The following is a 27,648-nucleotide window of genomic DNA, read 5'->3' as shown; positions in this document are numbered from 1 at the left end:
TTCATTCAGTCTCATCTTGTTAGTCTAAACATCCACTAATCAATGTTCTCTAGTCTGTTAGATAATGAGAAATAGATGGTCCCCTCATGTCAAAGCAGACGTGTCTATATTCCTTTCTTTTACCAGGACTGTAATACAGAATTTAACCCCTTAGTCGCTAGTTTAAAAATGTGTCAAAGACAGATATGGGTCACTTAAAATCAATTTTTAATATTAACTTTATTTTGAAAGTATGTTAAATACAGGTATCTACAAGACTGTTTCTTCTCACTAACAGGGTTACAGAAGAAATATGAAAAATGTGATACAGAGCGACTATACAAACCTGCCCTGCAAATATACAACTCTGTTGTGTTCCTAAGGTTGCCAAGCGCAATGACAATCCATAATGTAATTTAGCCTAAATGTAAATATACATGGTTTCAATTTCAGCCTCACCATATTGCTTCACATTACATGTTTACGTACATTTTTGGCGTTTTATGTGTGGAAGAATGTAAAGAAAAGCTCAGCTAGACCTCTTCTGACAGAAAATGGTATATCATCGAAAAAAAAAAAACATCAATCACTGAAATTTCCTGTGGTGAATAATTGAACACGCGTTCATGTCCCATTTCTTAGTCTCTCTCTGGAGGCGTAGAGGCAATTTAAGATCTATTTTAAGGATATTGGAAAGCTGAGCAAATAACCAACCACAATCCTTTGCAATTTTAACCTGCATGGTTCCATATTCTATTTCAACCCCGAGATCAAAGGAAACAGGTTTGAATATACAGTAAATGACAGGGCTCTGTTGATCAACTCCTGCTCATTTTCAAAGTCTACATCCTTTAAATTAAAACAACAAAAGCCTTGGCCCAAATTAAACTGTCACCACTTATCTGTGATGAGGTTTTGCAGAAAATAATTGCATCATCTTAGAACATCACATACACAATTAACCAACTGAAAAAAAAAAAAAATCTGACTGGCTACAATGTGAATGGATTATATTCATCATCAACTGAGCAACTCTCTCTATAAATGTGGCAAATATTTTTCTCTTTTTGAGGTGTTGTTAAGGCCGGATGACACTAAAAGGCACCATCACGAATACCATGATGTGTAATGTAAAAAATAAATGGAGAGGAAATTCCCATGATACATGAATGAACCAGTTTAAAGGTCTGGAATCAAACAGATGTATCAGCATAGACCAAGAAAGCCCCAAATCTGTCATGCAGTGGCGTGCAAGGAAAGTATAGCGTGCCTAAGAGAGAGAGAGCTATCAGGAGGTGGAGAGAGACCAGCCTGTACGAGAGTCTGGGAACCTGAAAACAAATTGGGAGATTTCTGGTGGACCTGGAACCAAGTGGGAGGTTGCATAACTGAGAGCTGGATCATGAGGTGAGCAGATATGAGCACTGCTGCCAGGAGTCTCCAGGGAATCTTGTCTGACAGGCAAATCCACAGAGGACAAGCTCAAAGTGGGCTAGCAGGGCTGAAGAGAGAAACATTCCCCTCCTTGAGTGAGATTAGCCACCTCTGGCCGCTGAGAGGAGAATAAACAAATTATATTCATAATGCTTCAGATCCGGTTTCGTTTTATGTGACTGCCACATTGTAATAACTAGACAACCGTTACTCATTTAAAATGAAAATAGGACATTAGGGGTCAAGAGGTCAAGAGATTGAATATGGGGTATTAGGGGTGATGAGGTAAAGTTTGTTTAATCAGTTGTAATAATCTAGTTTAAGATTCATTTGTTTTGAACATTCAAAAATTTACATTTAGTTATCATTTACTTATTTCTTTTACAGGCTTAAAAAGCTCCATTCATTGTAATAGAAACTGTGGATTTATTTAGAAGACACCATTGCTTGGAAATCCTATGTGCTCACAGTGGCCCTTTTGGCACATTTGTGAGACTATTAATGAACACCAGAGCGGATGACAGGCTGCTCTTCTCTGCTCACATTCATTTTCTGAAAAGAGATGTTGTTTGCATAAAGGTCACACTTCTCGAAATGGCTCCCCATCTGGATAAAATACAGATTGTGTCACATTATATGGTTAATTTAATTTTATTTCTTCTACAAAACAAAAAAGGAGATGTTCATGTCTGAGCTGTTCTTTTATCATACAAGAAAAGTAGATGGTGATTTATATTCTCATGCTCCAAAAAGGACAAAATAAACATCATAAAACAGTCCTATAATTCAAGTCTCTATAAATGAGATGTGGAAACAAAAACAAACCAGAGGTAAGCAATATGCAAGTGTAAAATAATCTGTCTTAAAATGTGTTACAAGTGTCCTGATTCATCAGGAGTAGGTAAAGAGGGCACCATTATTTACAATCACAAACAAGCAATAAGCACAGCCCTAAAAACAAACAATCAGTTTTACATCATCAGCCTGTATATACCAATTCCAGCCCGACTATATAAAGCATTCAAGCAAACGCTGAAGCAGTGGCTTTTTGGAAAGACCTGTTATGGGACCCATAGGATGTGAGCCCTACTGCTGGGGCGAATCCGGAATATGAATTCAATTGTCTGGGCTAATAAAGCCCAGTGAGAAGCCAGCTGGAGGAAAGGGGTATGGCAGTCTCAGTGCCCAGCACTGACATTTGGATCTCACAAAGAACCAAAGGAGCACTTTAAGAGCCACTGAGGCAGTAGCACAAAACACACACCCAGCAGGATTTTAAGGCTGAGAGAAGACTAAGGAAGAAGAACTGGTGTATACGTGTGCTGGTGAGAAAAGAACAGGAGGTGCGGTGGTATCCTGAAGGTGGGCATTCAGGTTTGGTGCCAGCACTCTGCATGTGACAGATCAGAGGCTGGCAAACAGCTGCAATGGGCTAACAAGCAGAAAGCTCAGGGCAAAAGAAACAGTAACCCGTAGCGTGACGCCACTCGCCTTTGGGCAGCTAAAGTGTGGAGCTCTTCCTAATTGGCCTCCATTTCCACCAGCATCTCTCCAGCTTTCAGTTCCAGCTCGTCTGATATGAGTTTCACAGTATGTTGCCAAGTAGAGTGTGATAGACATGGAGAACAGTTAAAAGCAGCAAATGAACTGACAACATTGTAACTGGCTCTTCTCCAGGCAGTTTGCTTGTGTATTTGAAGCCAATTATAAACCCACAGTCCAAAAATCATTGAGATCAATACGTGAAGGATAATAAGCGGGCAGAAAAATACACCCGATCAAGACAGAGCTCTACTGTTCAAGATCTATAATACACATATAAAACTATCCATGAGAAACCCCATTCATCTTAATGGTAGTTGCTAAGATGGACCATACAACTCCAAACGGAATTTCAGTCTATTACTTACACAAAACTATACAATTTCAGAAGACTTAAAATACAGAATGGTCATATACACCACTTTTATGATATTTTTATAGTGCTTTGCATCCCCGTTAATATTAATTGCATGGACAAGAGTGCCTACTGTGATTCTTGAAAATTTCTCCTTTTGAGCTCTACTGAAAGAAAAAATATTATTGGTAAGGAACAATATGAGAGTGAGTAAATAATTACAGTAAGTTTCATTTTTTGGCTGGACTATTACTTAAAAAAAATATCATGGTAAATTTCACAAAACTACTGCAAAAAATTAATTTAATTTTAATTTAATTATATATTTTTTTCATTTTATTTATTTATTTTTACATATTTAATTGATCAAAAGTGACAGAAAAGATATTTAGAAAATCTTTGTTACAAAAGATTTCTATTTCAAATAAATCCTGTTGTTTTTAACTGTATATTCATCAAAGAATCCTGGAAATGTGTCACAGTTTCTACAAAAATATTAAGCAGCACAACTGTTTTCAACATTTTATGATTTTTTAAGGATCATGTGACACTGAAGACTGCAGTAAATGCTGTTGAAAATTCAGATTTGCCATCACAGGAATAAAAGGTTATTATTAATAATAATAATAATAATAATAATAATAATAATAATAATAATAATAATAAATAAACTGTAATAATATTTCACAATATTACTGCTTTTACTGTGTTTTAGGTCAAATAAATGTTACCACGCATAAGACACGGCTTTTGAAAATATTTCAAAAATCTCACTCACAACTGTTGAATGGTAGTTTTGGTAAATGTGTTTCTCAGATGTTTATAAGAAGACACAAAACTATGTGGAAAATGAGTTGCCTAGGAAAAATATCAATAGTTTAGTGCTCATTTCCACCTTTGACCAGAATCAAGAACCACGTAATAAATCCACGTATATAACAGACACAGCCAAATATTTGTTCGGTTCTGAGAGCAATATCCTCATATCGTAAGAGCTGTTGGTTTTAATTTATTGTGGGAGCTTCACTGTGAACTGAATCTGGGTAAGATGTAATATTGCCATGATCACTACAGCACCTAATGCCTCCTGAAATAACGACTCACAATTTCCTTTTTTCTTTTCTTATATCTGTTTCGAAAGCAAACCTACCTGTTTAAGACTGCAGTCCTCTACAAAAGCAATAAATCAACCTTACACATTTCATAACACATCCAGATAATACCAGTGAAACCTCCCCTCAGGACTTCAAATGTAAAAAAGCTATAAGAATCTAGTAAATCGCCTAAGACTTTATGCAATTTAGCTAATATTACAGTGACAGGCCATTTATTCTGTCTGAGGAAAAAAATGGCATGTGCACCTATACAGAAAAATAAATATTTACATTACTAACCAATGAAAACTGGATTAATCATGAGAGTATTAAAATGATATGAATTGTAAATATTGCTCTCTAATGAAAACATAATAGAGAGTTTAACCCCATTTGTGATCATAAGGAATAACAGATATGTTGATACTAACACGAAGGTTCCTCAACTATCGCTAAGGAAAATCATACAGACTGGTTAGTAGTTACAAAGACCAATGCTGCTCCCAAGTGGCTGGACAGAGAAGTGAATTTTGAAGAGCAAAATTTAAATAAATAAATAAAAATTAAATATTGCCAGAATTTGAATCATTTCAACAAAACCAAAAGGTGCACAAGAAAATTTTCTCTCCTGCAGAGGATGCATCTGGAATCATCATTATAACCCATTAAACCCTACAGAAAATTTTCTCTCCTTAATAATAATTTGGAATCATCATTATAACCCATTAAACCCTACACAGAAAAATCTATAAATCAGAGACTATTTAAAACAAAATAATAATGCTATTTTCCCAATTAATTTTTAATTAGACATTCTATGCAAAATCATAAGACTTACTGTAAGCTTCAAAGCTTATATTTTAAAAAGTAGACCAACAGATATATACAGTATGGGCACATAATTAGGCCTTGTGCACATGTGTGGGTGTGTGTGACAGTGTGCTTATGATGGGGGTTGTGAATGTGGTTATTGGAAGGTTGCCTAAGTACATGCAGTCTTTCCTCAGTTCTTCAAACACTTCAGAAACTGATACAATCTGTGATATTTTTCACTTCAGTTATGAGATATTCTAATTTATGACAGTTTTTGTAGTAGCATATTCTTTCCTTACCCATTAATTACCCTGCCATGACTAATAATATAACCCTAAAAGCATGGTGACCACTAGAGTGGAGATGTGTAGAACTCTCTCTACAAAACTCAACCAATACAGGGTTAAGTTTAGGCATCAAAGTAGGTCCTCTGGAAGCAGACTGCATGGGAATCACTGCTGTAAAGAACATTGGTGGTGAAAAATATTAAAGGACTTACAGTCTCTCCGCTGCTGCTGCTGCCTTTGTATCTTTAACAAGGTAAACAGTGGCGAAGCTGCCCTTCCCGAGTCTCTGCTGGAGGATGTATCTGTTAGCTATCAGACTGCTCTGGTCAGGAGGTGTTTGTGTGGCGGGATGGCATTGTGCATGCCCTGGACGCTCACGAAATCTGGGCATTTTTCAGTCATGAATCCAGAGCAGCCAACTACAAAGAGTTAAAGGTCGAGAAAATGTCAACAGATGCTCTCGTGACGTTATTGATTTCTTTAGGTTATTTATATTGTGTTTTGGTATTTTAAGTTCCTGAATTGAAAACTAAAAGTGTATGCAACATAAACAATAATTATTTTAAAAATGACTTACAAGAACAATTTATCATATTTTTGTCTGATTTTTTTCCCCCGTTAACATGCGTAGCAAAAACAAACCAAATAAATAAAAATACAGAACAAATAAAGTTCAGTTTGTATATTTAGCGATGCATAATAAATGATATCACCAAAAAGACTCACCAAATTCAATACACTTGCTCGCTCTGTTTTATATAAACAGATTATTGCCGTTATTGATAGATTTTTTTTAACCTCACCTGTGCGTCGGAAGTTCGGTTCGAACACATGCGCTCAACTTCCGTGTTAAGTCGTTGTCATGGGAACAGTGTAGTGGAACGTTTCTCCTTTAGATGGCGCTAATGTGCAGCGTTGACTGTCAATCAAATACAGTTTTATGTGCTAGTCAGGTTTTGGATATCAGTGAATCTTGATCAGTTATGAAATCAAATAAAGGGATCACGAAGGCTTAAAAGGATAAAATAATAATAATAAGAAAAACTAAAACAATTTCACAAAAACTTTATTATGCTTATTTGTTCTATAACAATAGTTGTACATTCAATACATTTCTTACAATTAAAAAATGTATTAAAAAGAAAAACAATACAAAACTGCATGTCCTTGAGTTTCAAATGCGGACGGATTGGATGTGGTTGAGTTTCAAATGCGGACGGATGAGTCTTGAGTAGTTTCCTTCATAGCCTTTTACTCCCCCCAGAATGTTTCTTATAATTTAATACATTTTTAACAAAACCTTAAAGTTTTTTGAGTGCTCACTGCCGTTCTTATGTTTCTTTTTTTACTGTTCTTTGTATCAAGCAATGCTTATCAGACTGTCAACTCCCGACACAGCTGCCACAAAATGCTTTTATCAATCTAGTTCAAATGAAGCACATTTATATTTGTATAAGAGGAGTAACCAGATAGTTCATCTGACATTTTTAGAGCTGAAACACACACACACACAGAGTCACATGTTTTATGTCACATACAAATCATTCAAATCTGTAGGCCTATGTTATCTTCTGAAAGTATGATTAACCGTTCATCACTGCGCTGTAGATGGTTGAATCATTCTCCTGCTCTGTGTTTGCAGACCTAGAAATAAAAAAGATCATTACAGTGAAATACCCATACTCATTTCACTATCACTAGCAGTCATTCACTATCCAAGATATACAAATGTGACGTCAAATTGTGTTTTATTGCATCATCTCCATAACTACTGGTCAGATTAAATAAAGCAATTACAGTACATTTGACCACAGTTTGAATGCTCACACTTGAAGCAGTTCTTTGGGTTTAATGTTGACAGATGAATATTCCACTTCATCTTCCTGCTGTACATCTTCAGCTCCTGGTAGGTTTTTGTCAGCCTAAAAGCAAACATATGTGTGAGAACATGTTTGTACGTATAACTGTCATCTTTTGTTCTGTTTAATGGTTACCCTGCTGAAAAGACCAGCTTAGCTCAGCATACCCAGTGGGGTTTTTCTGATGAAGCTGGTTGACCAAACAACACTTGCTGTAAGTTGGTTAACAAGCATCCAGCATGTGTACATACATTATATATATATATATATATATATATATATATATATATATACAGTACAGGTCAAAAATTTGGAAACATTACTATTTTTAATGTTTTTGAAAGAAGTCTCTTCTGCGCATCAAGCCTGCATTTATTTGATCAAAAATACAGAAAAAAAAAACAGTAATATTGTGAAATATTATTACAACTTAAAATAATAGTTTTCTATTTGAATATACTTTAAAAAATAATTTATTCCTGTGATGCAAAGCTGAATTTTCAGCATCATTACTCCAGCCTTCAGTGTCACATGTAACATCCAGTCTATCACATGATCATTTAGAAATCATTCTAATATTCTGATTTATTATGAGTGTTGGAAAACAGTTCTGCTGTCTAATATATTTTGATGAATAAAAGGTTAAAAAGAACTGCATTTATTCAAAATAAAAAAAAAAATTCTAATAATATATATTCTAATAATATATTTTTCTTTACTATCACTTTTTATCAATTTAACACATCCTTGCTGATTAAAAGTATTGATTTTATTTAAAAAAAAGAAAGAAAAAAAAAATTACCGACCGTAAATTACTGACCAGTAGTATATATTGTTATTACAAAACATTTATATTTTAAAAACATAGCTTCTTCTTTTTTTTTTTTTTTTTTTTTTTTTTTTATTTTTAGTCATCAAAGTATCCTAAAAAAGTATAACATGTTCTGAAAAAATATTAAGCAGCAGAACTGTTTCCAACTTTGATAATGAATCATCATATTAGAATGATTTCTAAAGGATCATGTGATAATGATCCTAAAAATTCAGCTTTGCATCACAGAAATAAATGATAATTTTAAGGTATAATAAATTTAAAAAACAATTATTTTAAATTGTAATAATATATCACAATATTAAAAAAAAAATTCTGTATTTTTTGATCAAATAAATGCAGGCTGATGAGCAGAAGAAACTTCCTTTCCAAAAACATTAAAAATAATAATGCTTTTGACCTGTACTTATGTATGAATATAATATATATATATATATATATTATATCTTATTATATAATATATGTATATATATATATAATATATATATAGGCTATATATATACACACATACATACATACATAAATGTATGTTATATATTAAAAATATATTTACAGTTGTTTGAGGTTGAGTTGTGCTGGAAAAAGAACCCTTGGCTTCTCTTTCTTCCACTGGTTTTTCTTGCATTCTTGCTTTCCTTCTAAGAGTTAATGCGACAGAAACACATTATAAATAGTACAGTTTAGCTGATACATCAAACATATTTAATGATCTCACGAAAGGGGGTTGATTCTGTGGAAATATTTTAAAAATATTGCTTATTTCATTATTAATTAAATAAATACATACATAGTGTGTGCAAAAAATATACAAAAATGGATAACGTCTTGGGAGAGAATTACCAGAACATTATCCATTAAGTTTACAGTTATTTCCTTCAACCTTAAAATATAACACAATACTTTGCCATCTTAAAATATAACACAATACAGTTTATTTTGTGTACATGCAGTTTGGCAACTTTGTGTCATAAGCCTTAACCACTGACCCTCACCAACATTACAAAACTCTCCTTACAACTATAGAAACAAATGCACATTCAGACATTTTGTGTGCCGTTAATGTTTCATTTCAACTGGCGGTAAAATAGGTTTATAATATATTGTTGTGTGCAAGTACAAACAAATCAATATGGCCTACCTTCTTATAAGAATCACAGCTGCAGTGATGAAAACAAGTGAGACTAAAAACACCACAATAATCAGAACGGTTGGGGACCCGGCAACATCTACTGAGGACAATAAAAAGATACCATTTACTTTCAGTTATGTACATCTCTCATTAACAAAATATAAATATGATTGTGTGAATATGAAAATGTTAATAATATATATATATCATTTCAACCAACCTTCGATGTAAATGGTAATTTCTTTAGATACAGTTGTTTTAAAGTTTCTCAAAGAACAAGATATTCTTTAGCTGTTACTCTGCTGAAGGTGAGGATGGGCTCTGACTGTTGAATCGGATCACCATTCTTAAACCACTGAACATCAGATAAATTACCAGAGCAGCTGAGTGTGCATGTCAGATTCAAAGAGTCTCCAACTATTGTGCTTCCATTTTCTCTTGACCTGCTCATGGACACTCTTAAATCTAAAAAAAAAAAAAAAAATTAGAAAAAAATTAAGCTGGGAGATTTAATTTAGTCAAAACAAACAAAACAACAAAAGCATCAAGAAGTAATTTTTAGAGTAAATCTTTTATATTTACCGTCTACTAAAATTTTCACTCCAGGATTACCTGTCCATTTGTTATTACTGGTTATAAATCTGAATTTATACTCTCCAGAATGTGTTTGATCAATATTACTGATCAAAAGAGAACAATTTGAGGTTTTGTCTCCAATGTATTGGAAGTTCTTTTGATTATTGTTGGCTTCACTATCATAAACATACGGCTCGTTCACACAGTAGCCATTGTTTGATGTCACTGAACACCACAGCTCTCGCTGTACTTGTTGATCTTGTGGATATGTAAAACTACAGGTAATAGAAACATTGGATCCCCTCGCAGCACAGATCGAACTCAGAGGAGGATAACTCACACTCCACTCATTACTGAGAACACCTGAGGAGCACAGAACACTTGGTTTATTTAGAGTATTTGTTACTGTAGATAGTTAAATAAAATTTCTCTTGAGACAATATCTGTTACAGAAATCTAAAATATCTATTGTGACAGTTTTTAAGAAGTTATTTACATAATGAATCAATCAGCAATATCAGAGATACGAATCCAAAAGTCTGAGACCACATAAAAAAGCATTAAAAAAGAAAAAAGTACAATAAAGAAAAACTATGGTTTAAATAAATTATAGATATTCAAGATTCTGCAGTGTTACTAATCAAATAAGGAGATGTGAACTCCATATACACCAGATGTAAAAAACATCTAACCTTTTCATTAAAAAATAAAAAGAACACAAAATAACAACATTTTAGTGGCCTCAGATTTGGTCTCCATTTTTATATAGTTAATTCATTTTCAGTTTATTATAATTTGATATAAATTAAATCAAATAATTAAAGAAAAATGGTCAACCAACAAAATTTACAAAATACATAAGAAATTCTTTTCTTACCAGGCAGAAGAAGCAGAAGAATTTGCAGCATTGCAATTCACTGTTTCAGTTATTTCACTTACAGAAGATGTTTTATGTAGATTGTGAGACAAAACGCAAGAAGAGAAAATTAAGAAAAGAAGAAGTTGCTATGACAGATGCTGATTTCCATTTTCTTCCTAATGTCATGATGGTCCCACATAAGAACCAAAAATTCTCTAAAGTTTCTTATTATTAATTCATCTATAGATGTAAAACATGCTCCAATGTTATAAAGAAAATTACATTTTTGACACAGTATCCTTTTAGTCAAGGTATAATTTCTTTGTAAATGTTTTTCACCTGTAGATACAATGCAAAATAGCATCAGTACATCTTGTGTGAGAAATTTACAGATTTACATTAGTTAATAATTTAAAATATAATTCAGTTTTTATTTTGATTGATTTTTTTTTTATTTATTTAATAGTTTGTATAAGAATGGATATTCTTTTTGATTGAATTACTTTTTTTTTTGACTGAAGTAATTTATTTTTTTTATATTAATATGATTGTGTAGATATGAAAATGTGGTCACACTTTCTTTTAAGGTCCAATTCTCACTATTAACAAACCATTAACTATGACTTTTGCCTCATTTAACTCCTAAATTGCTGCTTATTAATAGTTAGTAATGTAGTTGTTAAGTTTAGGGATTGGATAGGGATGTAGAATATGGTCATGAAGAATATGTGCTGTATAAGTACTAATAAACAGCCAATATGTTAATAATAGGCAACTATAGTTAATAGTGAGAATTGGTCCCTATACTCAAATACCATATACTCCCTTAATCAAAACAAACAAAACAACAACAAAAGCATCAAGAAGTATTTTTTTAGAATAAATCTTTTAAATTCACCGTCTACTAAAATGTTGACTAAAGGATCACCGATGCCAGTTTTTTCTCATTGAACACCATCACACTTGCTGTACTTGTTGCTCATGTGGATATCTACAGTCAATCGTGACATAGGATCCCTTCACAGCACAGTTTGGAGGAGGATAACAAAACAATTTATTAATTATAGAAAATATCTACTGTGACATTTTTAAATGAATTATGTACATAATGAAACAATAAGCATTAACAGAGATACAGTGGGAAAGGTCTGAGACCACACTGAAAATCTATAGGATTTTTAATTTAATCCTGATAATAAACAGAAGGTTTTATGATTAAATAAGTAAATTAAAGTTATGTCATAGAGATTGCAAGAGATATTTAAGATTCTGCACTATTTACTAATCAAGCAAATCTGAACACCAGATATTAAAAAAAATCTTAAAATTTTACTATAATTTTTTTTCATAAGAAAATAAAAAGAAGACAAAATATAAACATTTTAGTGGCCTCAGAATTTGGTCTCCATTGTAAATGTACAATACATTTTACAATACAAGACAATAGAAAATATTTTCTTACCAGACAGGAGAAGGACAATAATTCGCAGCATTTCAGTTATTTAGCTTACAGTTATGATTTTGTCACTGTAGATTGTCAGACAAAACGCAAGAAGAGAAAATGAATAAAAGTTACTGCTCAGAAAAATGCTGATGTCCATTTCCTTTGCTTTATAAGAAAATGTGTGTGTGTGTGTTTGTGTGTGTTTGTGTGAATTATTGGTATGTTTTTAACCCATCCAAAGTGCACACACACAGCAGTGAACACACACCACACCGTGAACACACACCCGGAGCAGTGGGCAGCCATTTATGCTGCGTCGCCCGGGGAGCAGTTGGGGGTTCGTGCCTTGCTCAAGGACACCTCAGTCGTGGTATTGCCGGCCTGAGACTCGAACCCACAACCTTAGGAGTCAAACTCTCTAACCACTACCACGACTTCCCCCATTACCTTCAGTACTGATGGTCTCACATAAGGACCAAAAAAAAGGAAGTAAGAATAAAAATTCTAAATTTTCTAAACATTATTTTAGATGTAAAGCACATTCCAAATCTATCAGAAAGATTTTAATGTTTTATTTATTTTCACTCAAGTAAATGAGCATGTAGTTTTTTTTTTGGCTAGATATTTTGTAATTGTCTTGTCTATCTTTTTTATTTTGTTAGTTTTTTTTATTTTTGCAGGTTTTACACATCTGTAGATATAAATGCAATAGGCTAAAGCATCAGTACATTTTTTTATGGAATAATAGAAATAAATATGCAGCAGAGCACAGTACAGAACCACAATTCCTTTTTTTTATTGCAGAACATAATACATATATGATCAGGAAAAAACATGATCGTATCTCTAATAAGACATTTACAGTAAAAATAAACAAATGGATTTACGTACACATAGAAAAGTACAATATTAATTCGAAATCATATCTTTAAATAAGGACTAAGATTTTGTGCTTTTTTGCATAACCACATTTCCTAATTTATTTAATTTTATATTTTAGTATTATTATTATTTTTTTTTTTTTATTTATTCCAGAACCACATTTCCCAGAATCAGAGTTCAGATCTCATGACGTCACTTCCGGAAGCTGCAATCGCTTCCTTTATGGGTGTAAATGGGGACAGCACAGTCGTTTAGAGCTTTAAAATTGAAAATAATATTTCCGCAGGTATCTTTCCAGGTGCGTGATCGCTATAACTCTATTCTAGTTTAGTCGGCTCAACGAGATCGGCGGCTGCGATGGAAGCCGTGCCGCGAATGCCGATGATCTGGCTGGATCTGAAGGAGGCAGGGGAGTTTGAGTTCAGCCCGACTGTCAAACAGGTGAGGGACCAGACAGGCCTGATCAGGCCACTCACTACAAGTCTTTGCTCCTATTCAGTCTGAAAATAAACAAAACAGCATGATTTGTCTAAGTGATCTACCCCAAAACTCAAATTTGAGTCCAGGGCCTTGTTTTTCAGGTATTCTGTGTTTTCTTAAAGGAACAGTTTAACCAAAAATATATCTGTCATTAACCAAAAATGTCATTATTTACTTACCCAGGTGTCATTCGTCAAATCGTTTGTCTTTATTTCTATTGCGGAATACAAAAGGGGATGGTTTAATTAATCTTAATATTGTATTTTCCTGCAATGGATGGGGATGGGGACTGGTGATGTCAAACTCTTAAATGACAAAAAATCACCAGAGGAATGATTTACTCTTGTGCTATATTGCAAATTCTCTTTGGCCGTATTATAGCTTTACAAGAGAACTGTATATAGAGACATCAAAACTATTACTCAGTAAAAATCTTACTGTGGTCACCATTAACTCAACTGTATTGAAAAAAATAAAATAAAAATCCAGACATTTCGTTTCAAATGACTCATTTTAAGTTCCACTGACTAAGAGGGTGAATAACGGATTTTTTTTTTTATTTTATTTTTTTAGAAAATATATATATTTTTAAAAGATAAACATGTTTACATTTTACCTTTTTGTGTTGAATTCTCTGGAGTTGTGAATTGAGCCTCATTTATCTAGTCATATATGCGAAGCTATTTGTTTTTTGATCACTCGTCACTAGCGTAAATACAGTCATGTTATGTTATGGGTTGCAATGACATGCCACTGAAGTCATGAATCTCTGCTTTCTGTTTATAATCATCATTAGTTCCTCTGGAATTACTATAGTGTCCCTGCCCGAGGATACATTAAAATAACTTTGTGTGGTAGTGAGTTAAATGCTTATATTATTGGATTAAACTTAAAAAAAATCATGCTTCCTTATCCTTCACTTCCTTCCAGCAGTCAGGAATTTTTATCAGCTTGTGTCATGTTAGTTTATCGGATCTGTTCTTGACAAACTAGGCCAAAGGGAGGATAGCAGGTTCAGGTTGTTAAAAGTGGTTGTTTATGTTTTTGCATGGTAATTATTGACAGTGTTGCATGCAAATAAAATAACAATGCTAAGATAATTTAGTGAGCCAGGGGTTCAAGAGGAACTGTCTGCCGCTCTAGATTTTTCTTGTAGATTCCATGATGAAGCCTGATCATGTTTTTCATTGTCTCTTTACTCTCAAATGATTTAAGCTGTATCTGTGTTGTATTGAATGGTCTCGTTAGTGTCCAAAAACATGAGAAAACGTCTTTGCTTTCTTTCTTACGATTACTAATGCTTAAGTGCTTATCGAGATTTTTTGAAGATTTTTCATTTAATCTTGGAAATAAAAGGAGGTTTTAAGATTTAAAAAAAAGTAAAACCAAGAAAAGTTATGGCATAAAATAAATAAGAAATAATTCAGATTTATATGTCACTAATCAAATAAGTAATTGTAAACTCTGTCTATACCAATTATTATATTTTTTATTTTATTTGTATTGTATTATTGATAGTCTCGTTAATGCTCAGAAAGACCGGAACATGTCTTTGCTTTGTTTCTTGTGATCATTCATATCAATTTTCCATTTTCTCAGTTCATACTGAAGAACTACGGTGAAGATCCTGACAATTATAATGAGCAGTTGAAGAAACTGGAGCAATTGAGACAGGTAAATATTACTGTGCATTCAAGGCATATTTTTAGTCATCATGTCACGTGTCTTCCCTGAAAATCACACTTAACATTCCTATCACCATGCTCTACCAGTTAAGCAACAGGTAGACATCTATGTTCTTGCATTTTCTACATTCTCTGCATTGTCTTGTCTTTCTAGAGTGCTGTGAATGTCACACGAGACTTTGAAGGCTGCAGCACCTTAAGGAAGTACTTCGGGCAACTGCACTATCTTCAGAGTCGTGTGCCTTTGGGATTGGGGCAGGAAGCTGCTGTCCCGATCTCCTGGTGAGGGCAACAACCCAGCCATCATATTTCCCTCTCATATACCGCCTTTTGTTGACTTTTAGTCTTCCCCTTACACTTTTCTTGTTTAATATATAGGACAGAGATATTTTCTGGGAAGACAGTGACCCATGAAGACATCTGCTATGAGCAGGCCTGCATCCTTTATAATTTGGGTGAGTTAGTACTAGACTGATACGTATTATTCCTCTAGTCAATGACTGCATTGTCTGTGATTAAAATAACTACAGTGTTGTTGAGAGGAGGGTATTGTTCAGAATCAGGCTTGTTTCCTGATTCAAGTCATGTTTTCCATGTTGTAGGAGCACTCCATTCAATGTTGGGAGCCATGGACAACAGGGTGTCCGAAGAGGTGAGCTGAATTAGAGAAGACACAGCCTACATGCACCAATTGAAATATCATGTGATTTAATGCATTGTGCACATCATGTCAGAATTGCTGTTTCAGCTACTCATATCATCAGGCTGATAATTCTTTCTATAATTTTTCAGCACTTATTCACAAATAACAAATAAAACACATGCATGGATAAATCAATGAGAAGCAATAGGAAAATAGTGTGAATTTCCATTTCATGCCAACTTTAAGACATTATCAATAATAAAATTGTAACAAATATAATAACAGAGCAGAATTTTGTTGTGGTACATTGCTACCTCGCCACCATTTTACATGACACCAGATTTAGAAAATGCTTTAGAGTTCTGAGAGCAATATGCGTTGGTCAGTCAGCGAACAGACTGTGAGCCGTCCGTGGGTGTGCCATGTGAGGCTATGACTATGTGGGAAAAATCATTTCTGATTTCAAGCAGTATCTGAATGGTATTTTTACTGGTCTGGAACACATAATTAATTACAGCAATTTGCAACTAAAGGATTATTCCTGTCACTTTTCCCCTCACTGTTAGGGAATGAAAGTATCTTGCACACACTTCCAGTGCTCGGCTGGAGCGTTCACCTACCTGAGAGATCACTTCAGCCACAACTTCAGTGTGGACATGAGTCACCAAATCCTCAATCTCAACATCAACCTCATGCTGGTATGATCTTTCAATAGTTTCACTCATCTGCTGTCATAAGGATGCTTATTTTCATCTTTTTGCTATGCTGTAGATTAGCGCTAAAATACCAACTGCTTTTTTCAGGGTCAGGCCCAAGAGTGCCTGTTGGAAAAATCTATGTTGGACAACAGGAAGAGCTTTCTCGTCGCTCGGATAAGTGCCCAGGTACTTCCTTATTTTTTTCTACCATTTACAAGTACCTTGGCTTGAAATGAAGGTACATCCATGACAAAGAATAGTCAAGGGTTTTCACATTTCATCTAAAGATTTTTTTTTTGTCGTCGTTTTTTTTTTTTTTTTTTTTTTTTTTTTTATAAATTTGTGCTTTATTTTTACTTTATTTTTTATGTATACAATGACTGTAAGGTATGTTTGGATATAAAACATATTTTTGTCTTCAGGTGGTGGACTATTACAAAGAGGCATGCAGAGCTCTGGAGAACTCAGAAACTGCTTCAATGTTAGGGAAGATTCAGAAAGACTGGAAGAAATTAGTGCAAATGAAGATTTACTACTTTGCTGCAGTTGCTCATGTGAGTCTTCTATTCAAACTGAGGTTGGACTAACTACAGAGCAGGCTGGTCAAATGTGAATTTTTACTGTTTCTAAACAAGTCATACAAATCCTTGTTCTTTCAACAGTTGCACATGGGGAAACAGGCTGAAGAGCAGCAGAAGTATGGAGAGAGGGTACAACATGCCTGTTTTTCTGTCTTCAATTTCAGTTAGTGGCCATCTGTGCTCTTTGGCATGGAGAACTAGTTTCAACCTCATCTTAGCCTCTTGTTTTTTTTTGTTTTTGTTTTTTTAAGGAAGAACAGTTTATCTAATCTCTTGTAGTTTACTTCAATCTCTAGCTAGAAAGAGGAAGAGGATGTTTTTTAATATAAGTTCATGATTTCTTCAGAGGAAGAGGATGATTTTGAAATAAGTTTGAAATGAACCCAGAAAGAAACAGCTGTTTTGTAAACCTTTTTAATCTGATCTAATACTTTATTTATTTTTCAACAGGTTGCTTACCTTCAAAGCTCAATATAGAAAATGTGAGAGGCAATTAAGCTGGCTAAGGGTCAACCAGACAGTGTACAGGAAGCCCTTAGATTTACCATGGATGTCATTGCTGGAAAGTGAGCAGATATGATGTTATGCTTAACTTACCAAAAGGCATAATTCATTTTGTTTAAAAAGTCGCAGGAAGCTCATTTGTCACTTCTCATGTCACTTTTCATTTTAGATTTAATTCTGCCCAAAAAGACAATGACTTCATTTACCATGAATCAGTGCCACCTCTGGAGACACTGACCTCAGTGAAAGGTATTTTAGCCAACAAATGTTGTAGTGCTCTGTAACTGCATTGGGATGTCATTGATTTATTATATGGTATGAGTAGAAGAAGTGCATGTTACAATTAGCTTAATATTTGCTGGAGGTAAAAAAAAATTAGTAAGAGTGGAAAGATTTAAAGCTGCCCTAGGAGTTAATGCTGTTTATACCACAGGGGCCCCACTGGTGAAAGCCTTGCCTGTAAACCCAACAGATCCCAGTGTTACTGGCCCAGACATTTTTGCAAAGCTGGTGCCCAATGGCTGCCCCCACGAGGGGCCTCCTCTCTTTACAGGTTTAAATATTATATATATATATACACACACATATACATATATACACATCAGTTCCTCGTTCTGATAATTGTCAGTTCCCCTGTGCTATCTAATATGTTTTAAAAACACTTTCTTTTTCTGTCAAATTTACAGTGAAGAGAAGGCCAAGCTGCTAAGGGATGTCGTGGCAAAAATAGACAGCAAGAATGAAACATTAGAGTGAGTATAAACAGCTTAAAGTAATTTCATACAAAACACATAGTATGCATCTAAATGTCTTAATTGTCATATTCCTACAGACAGTTCATGGACTCTCTCGGTCTGGACCCAGAGTCAGTAGACAATATGGAGATGTATAATACCCTTCCTTCTGTGCTGATGGAAAAATGTGCTGCGTTGAGTGTGAGACCTGATACTGTAAAAAACCTTATCCAGTCAATGCAGGGTTAGTGGCATCACTTAGAAGTCCTTTTTCATGGTATTTTTATGTTACCAGTAATTAAAGCTAATTACTTAAGCTTTACTTCTTAAATAAAGTTATGCATCTCAATTCAAGCTATTTAATGCTCTTTAAAAAAAGTATAGTAAAACATTAGAAAAGTCTAAACTCTTGAATTGAACTCCTTTTCCTCCCTACTCAGTCCTCTCAGGTGTGTTCACCGATGTAGAAGCCTCTCTGCGGGAGATTCGAGATGTATTAGATGAGGATGAGGCAGAGGAGCGAAGTTTAGAAGAGGCTGCTGGGAAGCAGGCTGTACCAGAACGGCCCTCAGCCCTGGCCGAGCTGCGGAGAGACCTGGAAAAGTATTTTGAAGCACACGAAAAAGCCAGCTTCACCAACACAGAACTTCATCGGGCCATGAATCTGCACATAAGCAATCTGAGACTCCTCGGTGGACCACTAGACACCCTTAGAGAGGCATTGCCAAAACCTCAACTTAGTGAGGGTGGGTGTTTTATGACTTAAATAATTCACATGAAAGATCAAGTTATGTATGTTTATGAGAATTATAATTTTTTGACATTTTCAGATGAGATGGCAGGTCTCCAGACTATGAAGAGAATTTTGGGTAAAGTGCAAGAAATGCGGGACCAACGAAGCTCCCTGGAAAAGCAGCTTAGAGACCTCATTCAGCAGGATGACATAACTACTTCTCTGGTTACAACTGAGCGTGCTGACATGAAGGTATGGGCTTTGTATGACTGTGCCACTTATTTTTTAAAGGGATTGTATTTGAAATCAGTCACTGTATTATAGTTTTATCTTTGCTTACTTTTCCCTCATAGAAACTCTTTGAGGAGCAGCTTAAGAAGTATGAGCAGGTGAAAGTATACATTGATCAGAACCTGACAGCTCAAGAGAATATCCTGAAGGCACTGACAGAAGCTAATGTACAGTATGCCACTGTTCGCAAGGGCCTGGCAGAAACTGAACATAAGTATGACTCAAAGGAATTACATTTATGTGACAAATGTGCGTAAATTTTAGCAAGTGTGGCATCATCAGAATCAGAATTTGCTTTATTCGCCAAGTGTGTGCAAACATATATGACATTGAGAACAGAAAAAAAACATTTAAATAAGTAAGACTAAGGAAAAACAAAATTATAAATTACAATAGTGTGGTAAGCATCTGGAACAGAAGATTTATGTACAGAGTTCATCAGTATAATTCCAAAAGATATAAATGGTGTCTATTTCCTTTTTAGATGGAACAGCACTGTACAGATGCTTGTGGCCTCCTATGAGGCCTATGAAGATCTAATGAAGAAATCTCAGGAGGGCAAAGAGTTTTATGAAGATCTGGAAACAAAGGCCTCTCGCCTGTTGGAGAAAGCCAAGACCGTCTGCAAGGCTCGAAAAGAAGAGCGACAAGCCATAATGGAAAAGTAATTATGAGTTTGATCATCAATGTGTTTACTCAGTTGTATAATTCTTTGCACACAGTACTCTTGGTCTGACATAGTGTCCTTCTTTCTTGTTTTTAATAGAAAGTTTCATGTGTTGAAACTTTCCCCAGTTTTAGTTCTAATTTGATTCTGCTTAACGTTTGACAGAGAGCTAAAAAAAAGGGCGCCCCAAAGACCTACTGCCCCAAAACCACCCCCGAAGAAAGCCCAAAGTGTGGATCCTGCCAATTTAAATGACCCTGAACTGGCAGAGCTGAGTGCTGCTATCCTAGCCCTTGGTGGAGATCTCCCAGAAGAGCTACGCAGCCTGCCTCCTGAACTTACCATTCCACCATCTGGTTATCATGCTGCACTTTCTGGAGCCGTTGCTAGCTCAATTCTGCGCTGGCCTGGAGCTAACTCAGCTTTACTCTATACTCAACCCAGATTTCCTCCAAATTTACCACCTCCTGAAGTTCTTGCTCAGATCTCCTGTTTTCCAACACCTCCCCTGTCTCAGAGTTTCAGCCACAGTCTTCCCCAGCCTCCTATGGCACAACGACAGTTCCCACAACTGCCCAATCCTCAGGTCCTTCCACCACCATCTGTGTCTGGGTACTGCCCTCCATCTTCACAGAACCAACCCGGCCCACCAATCACTCCAGTCCGACCTTCCACCACTACAGTGGATAGTGTACAGACACCTATTCCAAGCTACAGTCCTGCATCTGTGCAGGCAGTTATGCCTTCTCCTGGCCAACACCAACCGATGCCACCAGTGTCATCAGTGTATGCAGCTCCACCTCAGATGACACCCCATGTCCATTACATGCAACAACCTGTTGTTCCCATAAGCCAACCTCCACAGGCAATGCCAGCCCATCATCACCAGCCTCAACCTCAGCAGGTATTTGTTCGACAGGGTGTTCAGGTTAAAGTAAAGCTGAGCTTTTTTTAACCTGTTGTAACTACTAAAGAAAATGCCAAGACCTTTGCCTGGCCCTCAGCCTCAATTCCCACAGTACGTAGCTCAAGTAAGACAACCAGCACCACCAAACTTTCATCAACCTCAAATCCAAGGACAGTTTGGAGCTCCAGCTACCCATGTGCAGCCTCATCAGGGTTACCCCCCTGTCCCATTCGTTCCGAATTCCCAACCTCCACAAGTTAACACTGTTACCCCGGGCCAGACGCCCCATCCAGGCACGCCTCCACAGATGCCACCATCCTCACAACCAGTGCCTCCTGTGTCAATGGCCCGCTTAGCTCATGTTAATCAGCAAATGCCTCCATCCTCCCAACCAGTGCCCTCTGTGTCAATGTCACACTTAGCACATGTCAATCAAAAGATTCCCCCTGCTTCACAGCCCCAAACACCTCCCTTCAGTCAATTACCAGGTCCTCCTCATCCCCAGATACCCCCACCCTCTCATCATTTAGGTCCTGCACCCCATATGCAGATACCTTCTGCCTCAAATCAGATGCCTCCTCCCCAACAGCCACAAATGCTTGCACCATCCACTCACATGTCTCCTTCCTCTCATCCACAAATGCCCTCAGTCTCCCAACCGCTATCTCACATCCCCCAGTCACAGATACTTTCTTCTTATCAACCCAACCAACAGCCAGCGTACACAGCAGTCCCTCTGAGGGCTACTGTTCCTGTTCAACCTCAGGTTCCCCATGGCCCTCTTTCATCACAGATACAAAGTCACCCTAGCAATCCTTCACAACATCAAAACCACCCTCATCCTCAAATCCTTCCCCAGTCCTGTCCTCCAGCACTCTCTCACAATATCTACAAACCTCAGCCAACCATTCCTCCTAGCTCTGCACCTTTGAGTTTTCCAGGAGGTGTTCCTATGGTTTCAAAGCAGTCTGTATCAGCTCTGCAGCCACAGTCCCAGCCACCCACTTCACAGCCTTTAGCCACACAACAGATACCCCCAGGAGGCCCAGTATCTTATGCTGTTCCACAAAGTGGGAACATTCCTTCTGGACCAATGCAGCATCCTGTAGCTGCTGCTCCCCCAGGGCCTCAAAGCATGATACCTCCATCCTCAGGAGCACCAGGGGCACCACAGCCTCATGTGCTACCTTCTCCTGCCCCATCACCTTCTCCCTCTCCTGGTCCTCCCTCCCTTGGTATGGTCACCCAGCGACCATCTCCTGCTCTAACCCCAGTTGGAGGAGCAATGTTGCCGCAGTCCACAGTTCAGGCTCCAACACCCACTGGTCCCATGACTCCATCTGAGTCCACTTTGTTTCAGCTACAGAACTCTAGTACTGATGACTTGCTTTCCTCAAGCCCCGAGAGCCAGCATGGAGGCACTAAGGACACCGCAAATGTCTTACTACCCACAAAAGCTGACCCTCAGGAGGAACATCACAGAAAAAAAACTGAGGGCGTGAGACTTATCCAAGGTGACCCTTACCAAGCACCAGAGAGGGTCTCGAAACTCAGTGCACAGCTAGAACGGTTTAGATCAACAGTTCAATCCTTAGAGCGCCCAACATGGGAGGGCGGTCTGTCGAAACTTGATGCCCAATGGAAAGAACTGCAAGAGCAGCAGGAAAAGGATACTCGCCAGCTCTCTATCGCTATTGCTCGTTGCTACACCATGAAGAACCGCCATCAGGATGTGATGCCTTACGACTGCAATCGTGTTGTCTTGCACTCAGGTAAAGATGATTACATCAATGCCAGTTTCATTGAGGACCTATCCCCATACTGCCCCCGGCTCATTGCAACACAGGCTCCCCTCATTGGCACTTCAGCCGACTTCTGGCTCATGGTTTACGAGCAGAAAGTTTCTGTAATCATCATGTTAGTGTCTGAGCTAGAACTGGAGAAGGTAAATATCCTTTGGCATGAGTTTTTATGAAAAGTTCTAGAATACTTTTGACATTATTTTAAATTATTTACAATGCGTTTCATTTTATTCTTAGCAAAAGGTGTTGCAATACTTTCCATCAGAGAGAGGCCAAAAATTTGCTCAGGGGCCAATCACCCTTACCTTGACCACTCAGAAGAGCACTCCTACCCATATAGAGCGCATGATAGGACTGCAGTATCGGGACCAAAGTTTGAAACGCACCGTTGCACACCTTCAGTTTACTTCATGGCCTGAACTGTGAGGACTCATTCTTAAACAGTATTACACAGTCAGTCTATTAAAATTACTACCTCTCAAAACAATAACTTGGTTTTGTTTTTTACAAAAAGGGGTCTTCCAGAGAGTAAAAGCAACCTCATCCAATTCATTCAAGAAGTCCACGGACATTACCTGCTTCAGCGCCCACTACACACTCCAGTCGTAGTGCACTGCAGGTACCATACTTTATCACAAAGGACATTACAAATTATATTGAATACAGACAATGTTAAGCAAAAGCAGAGAAGAAGTAGAACATTTACTTTTTTCTTTCTGTTTCTCATAGCTCTGGTGTTGGCCGTACTGGTGCCTTCTGTCTGCTTTATGCAGCGCTGCAAGAAATTGAGGCTGGCAATGGTATACCTGACTTGATCCAGCTGGTGAGGAAGATGAGGCAGCAGAGGAAGAACATGCTGCAAGAGAAGGTAAATGTACACTCTAATGAGGTTTAAGATTTTGCAGAGCATTCAGTTGATATAATTTAATGGTACTTCTGTTAAAAACCTCCACAGCTTCACCTCAAATTTTGCTATGAGGCTATTCTTAAACATACAGAGCAGGTTCTGCAACGTCATGGCATTATTACATCCCCTTCCATCAGGACCTCAAATAACATTGCATTGAAGGTAATCACTTAATTCTTATTTACTTGTCTTTTTTTATAAACTGAACAGCAGTGTGATTATCTAATATTTTGTATGTCTTTCTAGTCATACCTGCGACAGGAATCTCAGGACATTGTTCTGGGAGGAGACATGCCTTTTAGTTCCATACAGGCCACTGTGGCCAAACTTAGCATTCGACCACCCAGTGTTGACCATGAACAAGAGTCTGGCCAAGACCAGATTCTCTCTGTTTCCGAAGCGCCAAGCACAGTGGAACCAGATCCTACAGAATCGTCACTTCAGCCTTCTCAGGACCCGCTTTGTTATGAAGCTATGCCTGGTTACATCAGTCCCCCCCTCTCTTGCACCGCTTCTCCAGGCAAGACACAGTTACCTTCACCTCCTAGCGGCCAAGGGAATGGGTTCTCTGGGTCCACTCCTGCATCTCCAGTCTCAAATCTCCACCCATCCACTGAAGCAGCACATCATGCTCCTTCTCCGTCCACCTCGTCATCTTTAGATCTGCTTGCTTCTCTCACACCTGAAGCCTTTAATCTGGACAGTGCCCATCGAGGCAAGCAGCGGATTAGCAAGCAAAGCTTCCTTCACCCGCAAGAAGGCAAAGGCCTGCAGGGACCACCAGAGGGTGATGATCCGCTCAGTAGTTTGGATCCTCTCTGGACACTCAACAAAAGCTGAAACAACATAAAGGAGCTCTCTTTTATGTTCTCCCCCACAGGCAGTCCTCTAATGAACTGTTTCTGACCCTATGTATCATCTTGTCCATGTTCATGCCTCTTGGACCTCATCACTGTGTGTAAGTCTGTCCGCTTGTGTTCTGAAAAACTTTTTCAGTTGGCATTTTTCCAGCACTGATCCTGGTGTTTCAGGTTACATTGGGTAAATCCAGTCTTGTCTCCTAGCATGCACTCCTAATGCCATGGTGTTTGTGATTGCCTGTAAGGTGCCTGAGTGTTGGTTCTTCTGCAGTGGGCATCTGCCTCCACACCAAAAATATAAACATTGGGAATGGAAACAGTGTGATAGAAAAAGTGTGATTCAAGCTACTGTTGTCATTATCAGAAAACATATTAACAGTTTGATTAAGCGACTATCTGCTCGCCCTTTGTACACATGCTGCTTGCACTGTGGGTTCTATATTATTAGTCAACGCACCTGAGCTACAGTGATCTGCAAAGTATATGAATGGACAAATTGAAGCTGATGATGAAAATACTACTTGATATGACTTGATGTACGCGTTATACTTAAAACACTTAATTCTGAATCACTTCAGAAATCATAGCATTTGAGTTGATTCTAACCTGTCATTCTTTGAACTGTGTAAATAAATCTTAACAAATCTCAATATAATGGTGTCATTTGATTTTTGTTTTTCAAATGAAAATAGCAAAGCTATGAAAAGAGGACGAGGTTTTTTGGTTAGCATGGGCCCATTAGCCCATGGTGGTAGATGCCATAACGGGTTATGTTTGAACTTCAAATAATTTATTTTATAGTGATATTTACCCAGTCTGCTGCACATCATACATTCAGATTTGTTATTTGTTCTGAAAACCTGTGATTACTTACCTTACTCTCAGGTTGCAATTCATATTATCATATTATTTTCAATAAATGCATGTTTTACAGCAAGCTACAAATGCTGTTTAAAGATTGTTATATTTAACCCAGAATATAACTTTAATACAAGAAGTTAAACAGATGAGGACAAAGAAAAAGAAAACGCTTTGTATGAAAGCCTTTTTATTTGCGAATTAGTACAAAGTTTTTTTATTTATTTCCTGTGTTAAAAATAAAACAGAGCATTAGTTATATCCTCTACTGTCTGGTACACAGTGTAGTGTTTTTGGAAAAGACGGCGAAGAGGGCAGAGCAAGCCCCCCCCCCCCCAAAAAAGACAAAACAATATTTACACACAGTCTCTCTCTGCCCCCTCCCAATCTTAAGATACAGTGCAACATTCAGGCATTTCACATCACTTTAAATATCCTCCACCCCATTTCTATTTCAGCAGCAGTAAGATACAGCAAGTTGAGAGCAGTATTTCACTTCAACACCACATGCATCGATCATGTCTAGGAATGTGCTCCTCTGGGAAGGGAGAGCGAGCAGTAAAATCAACACAATGGAGCTTGGGGGTATTTCACTCCTCACAATAAAACTGCTGCCATTGTATGTGGCAGCAACCCTGCCATCAAGTAAATGATGCTTTTCAGTATGGTCACAGAAATGATTATAAATAAATCATTGTTTTCTCTCAGCACTCTGTCCTCATGTGGTTAATGCTTAATCTCATTAACTGACACCCTAAAAAAACGATGTTAAAAAAGTTTAACCACTCATAAATAATTCAGGATTATTCCAAGCTGCTAGCCACACAGTTGTTCTTGAGTGATAAATGGCCATACATCACATCATGGTGAAAATGATTGCTTTTTCATGTTTAAACCGTTGCACAGTCTGTAAGACCAGTTGGTCTTAAGAAAGTTCAGCCATATCAATGCCACAATCACAAACCCACTGAAACTGCACATACATATATTTAAAAAAAAATTGAAATAGTAGTACAATTATTTTGACCAATGCTACTACATGGTTTCAAGTGTGTAGTTTATAAAATTAACTAACTGAACACCAGTTCTCTCACCGACATTATTAACTAATATTTACATTCATAAAACATGGCTAATAACTGATGGAAAAACATTTTCCACAACCAAAAAACTTGTTTTGGGGATTATAGTTATGTTTTTGCAAAAATTTACTGAATAGGGGGAATTACTAAAACAAAAATCTGTGATAAGAAACAGAGCAATTCAAAAAGGGTCCTCGCACTGCAGTGCTCGAGCCCTAATGAAAGCAAACTCAAAGTTTAAAGCATCATTTTTCAAATTGATACGATTTAAAGTGCAGCAAAAACCACCTAAGACTCATTTGCATTGAAAATGGGGACACTTTTGGTATGTTTTCTTACCCAGACATAAATCAAAATTAAAAAAAATTGTCACTGGAATGCACATTCATACAAACCTATGTGTAGAAAATGTTGTAAACTAAGCATATTTAAATCTCTGCTACTGTCTAATGAAACTAAAGAAGTCTCTCAGTGCATTTTAACATTTCAATTTCAGTTCTCACAAATGTGTGCATTTGTGCTGAAAGATAACCACAAAATTGGTTGACTGATATGGCTATATGAAACAGGTCAAACCAATGCACACATTAGTGTGGCTTCTGCAGGGCTGGATTGGATATACTAATGTTTTAATCATACACACATTTACAAACAGGGTCCAAATATACAGTAACAACTAATGGTCAACAATCTCAGTGAAACCTGTAAACTCCTCATGACTCTACAACAAAAACACATTTTAATACAGGAAAATAAGAAAATATACACAATCTAGTAATAAAAAGCAGCCCTGTCCATCACTTTTCAGCACAGAGAGGCATCGAACTCCATCAAAGGATTTCATCATCTGCTGCATTTAGATGCATTAATAATGACTTTGGGTGATATTACTTTCAGCTTAGCTAAAAATGCACCTGACATACAGGTGCTGTAGAAATGAACCATATTAAATATCCATTCAAAATTTCAGTCCAAGAAACTGATATGACATCATAGCATGTGCCAAGGAACTTATTTTTTTTATGTGTTTAAGGCAGGACTGGAATGAGAATGTCTCTATTTCTCTTTTCTCTATCTACCCATCTTGCTGCCTGACGTGTGTCAGTAACTGACTTAAGATGATCATATTAT

General features: G+C 36.8%; 2 protein-coding genes and 1 pseudogene across 2 annotated transcripts in view; 1 reads left to right on the top strand and 2 right to left on the bottom strand.

Annotated features, from left to right (window-relative positions):
• Window positions 1-6,333, bottom strand: part of LOC109105268 (serine/threonine-protein kinase Nek11-like) — a 49,308-nt gene extending 42,975 nt beyond the window's left edge. Inside the window, 2 exon segments of the mRNA XM_042772993.1 lie at window positions 5,717-5,923; window positions 6,231-6,333. Of these exon segments, the coding sequence (XP_042628927.1) occupies window positions 5,717-5,895 (179 nt within the window). The 5' untranslated portion in view covers window positions 5,896-5,923; window positions 6,231-6,333.
• A 424-nt stretch (window positions 6,334-6,757) lies between these two features.
• On the bottom strand, window positions 6,758-11,037 carry LOC109075867 (annotated as a pseudogene).
• A 2,229-nt stretch (window positions 11,038-13,266) lies between these two features.
• LOC109105266 (tyrosine-protein phosphatase non-receptor type 23-like) lies at window positions 13,267-25,227 on the top strand. The gene is given in 26 exon segments (XM_042772992.1): window positions 13,267-13,526; window positions 15,165-15,239; window positions 15,405-15,532; window positions 15,629-15,705; window positions 15,853-15,902; window positions 16,460-16,591; window positions 16,697-16,777; window positions 17,014-17,145; window positions 17,254-17,301; window positions 17,623-17,738; window positions 17,846-17,925; window positions 18,110-18,210; window positions 18,213-18,229; window positions 18,363-18,428; window positions 18,509-18,654; window positions 18,851-19,156; window positions 19,241-19,395; window positions 19,497-19,648; window positions 19,919-20,098; window positions 20,267-21,076; window positions 21,078-22,953; window positions 23,048-23,232; window positions 23,325-23,429; window positions 23,540-23,678; window positions 23,766-23,879; window positions 23,964-25,227. Coding segments are annotated over 26 exon segments (5,949 nt in total). The 5' UTR covers window positions 13,267-13,442; the 3' UTR covers window positions 24,558-25,227.
• Window positions 25,228-27,648: the final 2,421 nt, after the last annotated feature.

The sequence above is a fragment of the Cyprinus carpio genome, chromosome A16 (assembly GCF_018340385.1).
Source record: "Cyprinus carpio isolate SPL01 chromosome A16, ASM1834038v1, whole genome shotgun sequence".
NCBI lineage: Eukaryota > Metazoa > Chordata > Actinopteri > Cypriniformes > Cyprinidae > Cyprinus > Cyprinus carpio.
This window is presented reverse-complemented; position numbering and strand designations above follow the sequence as displayed.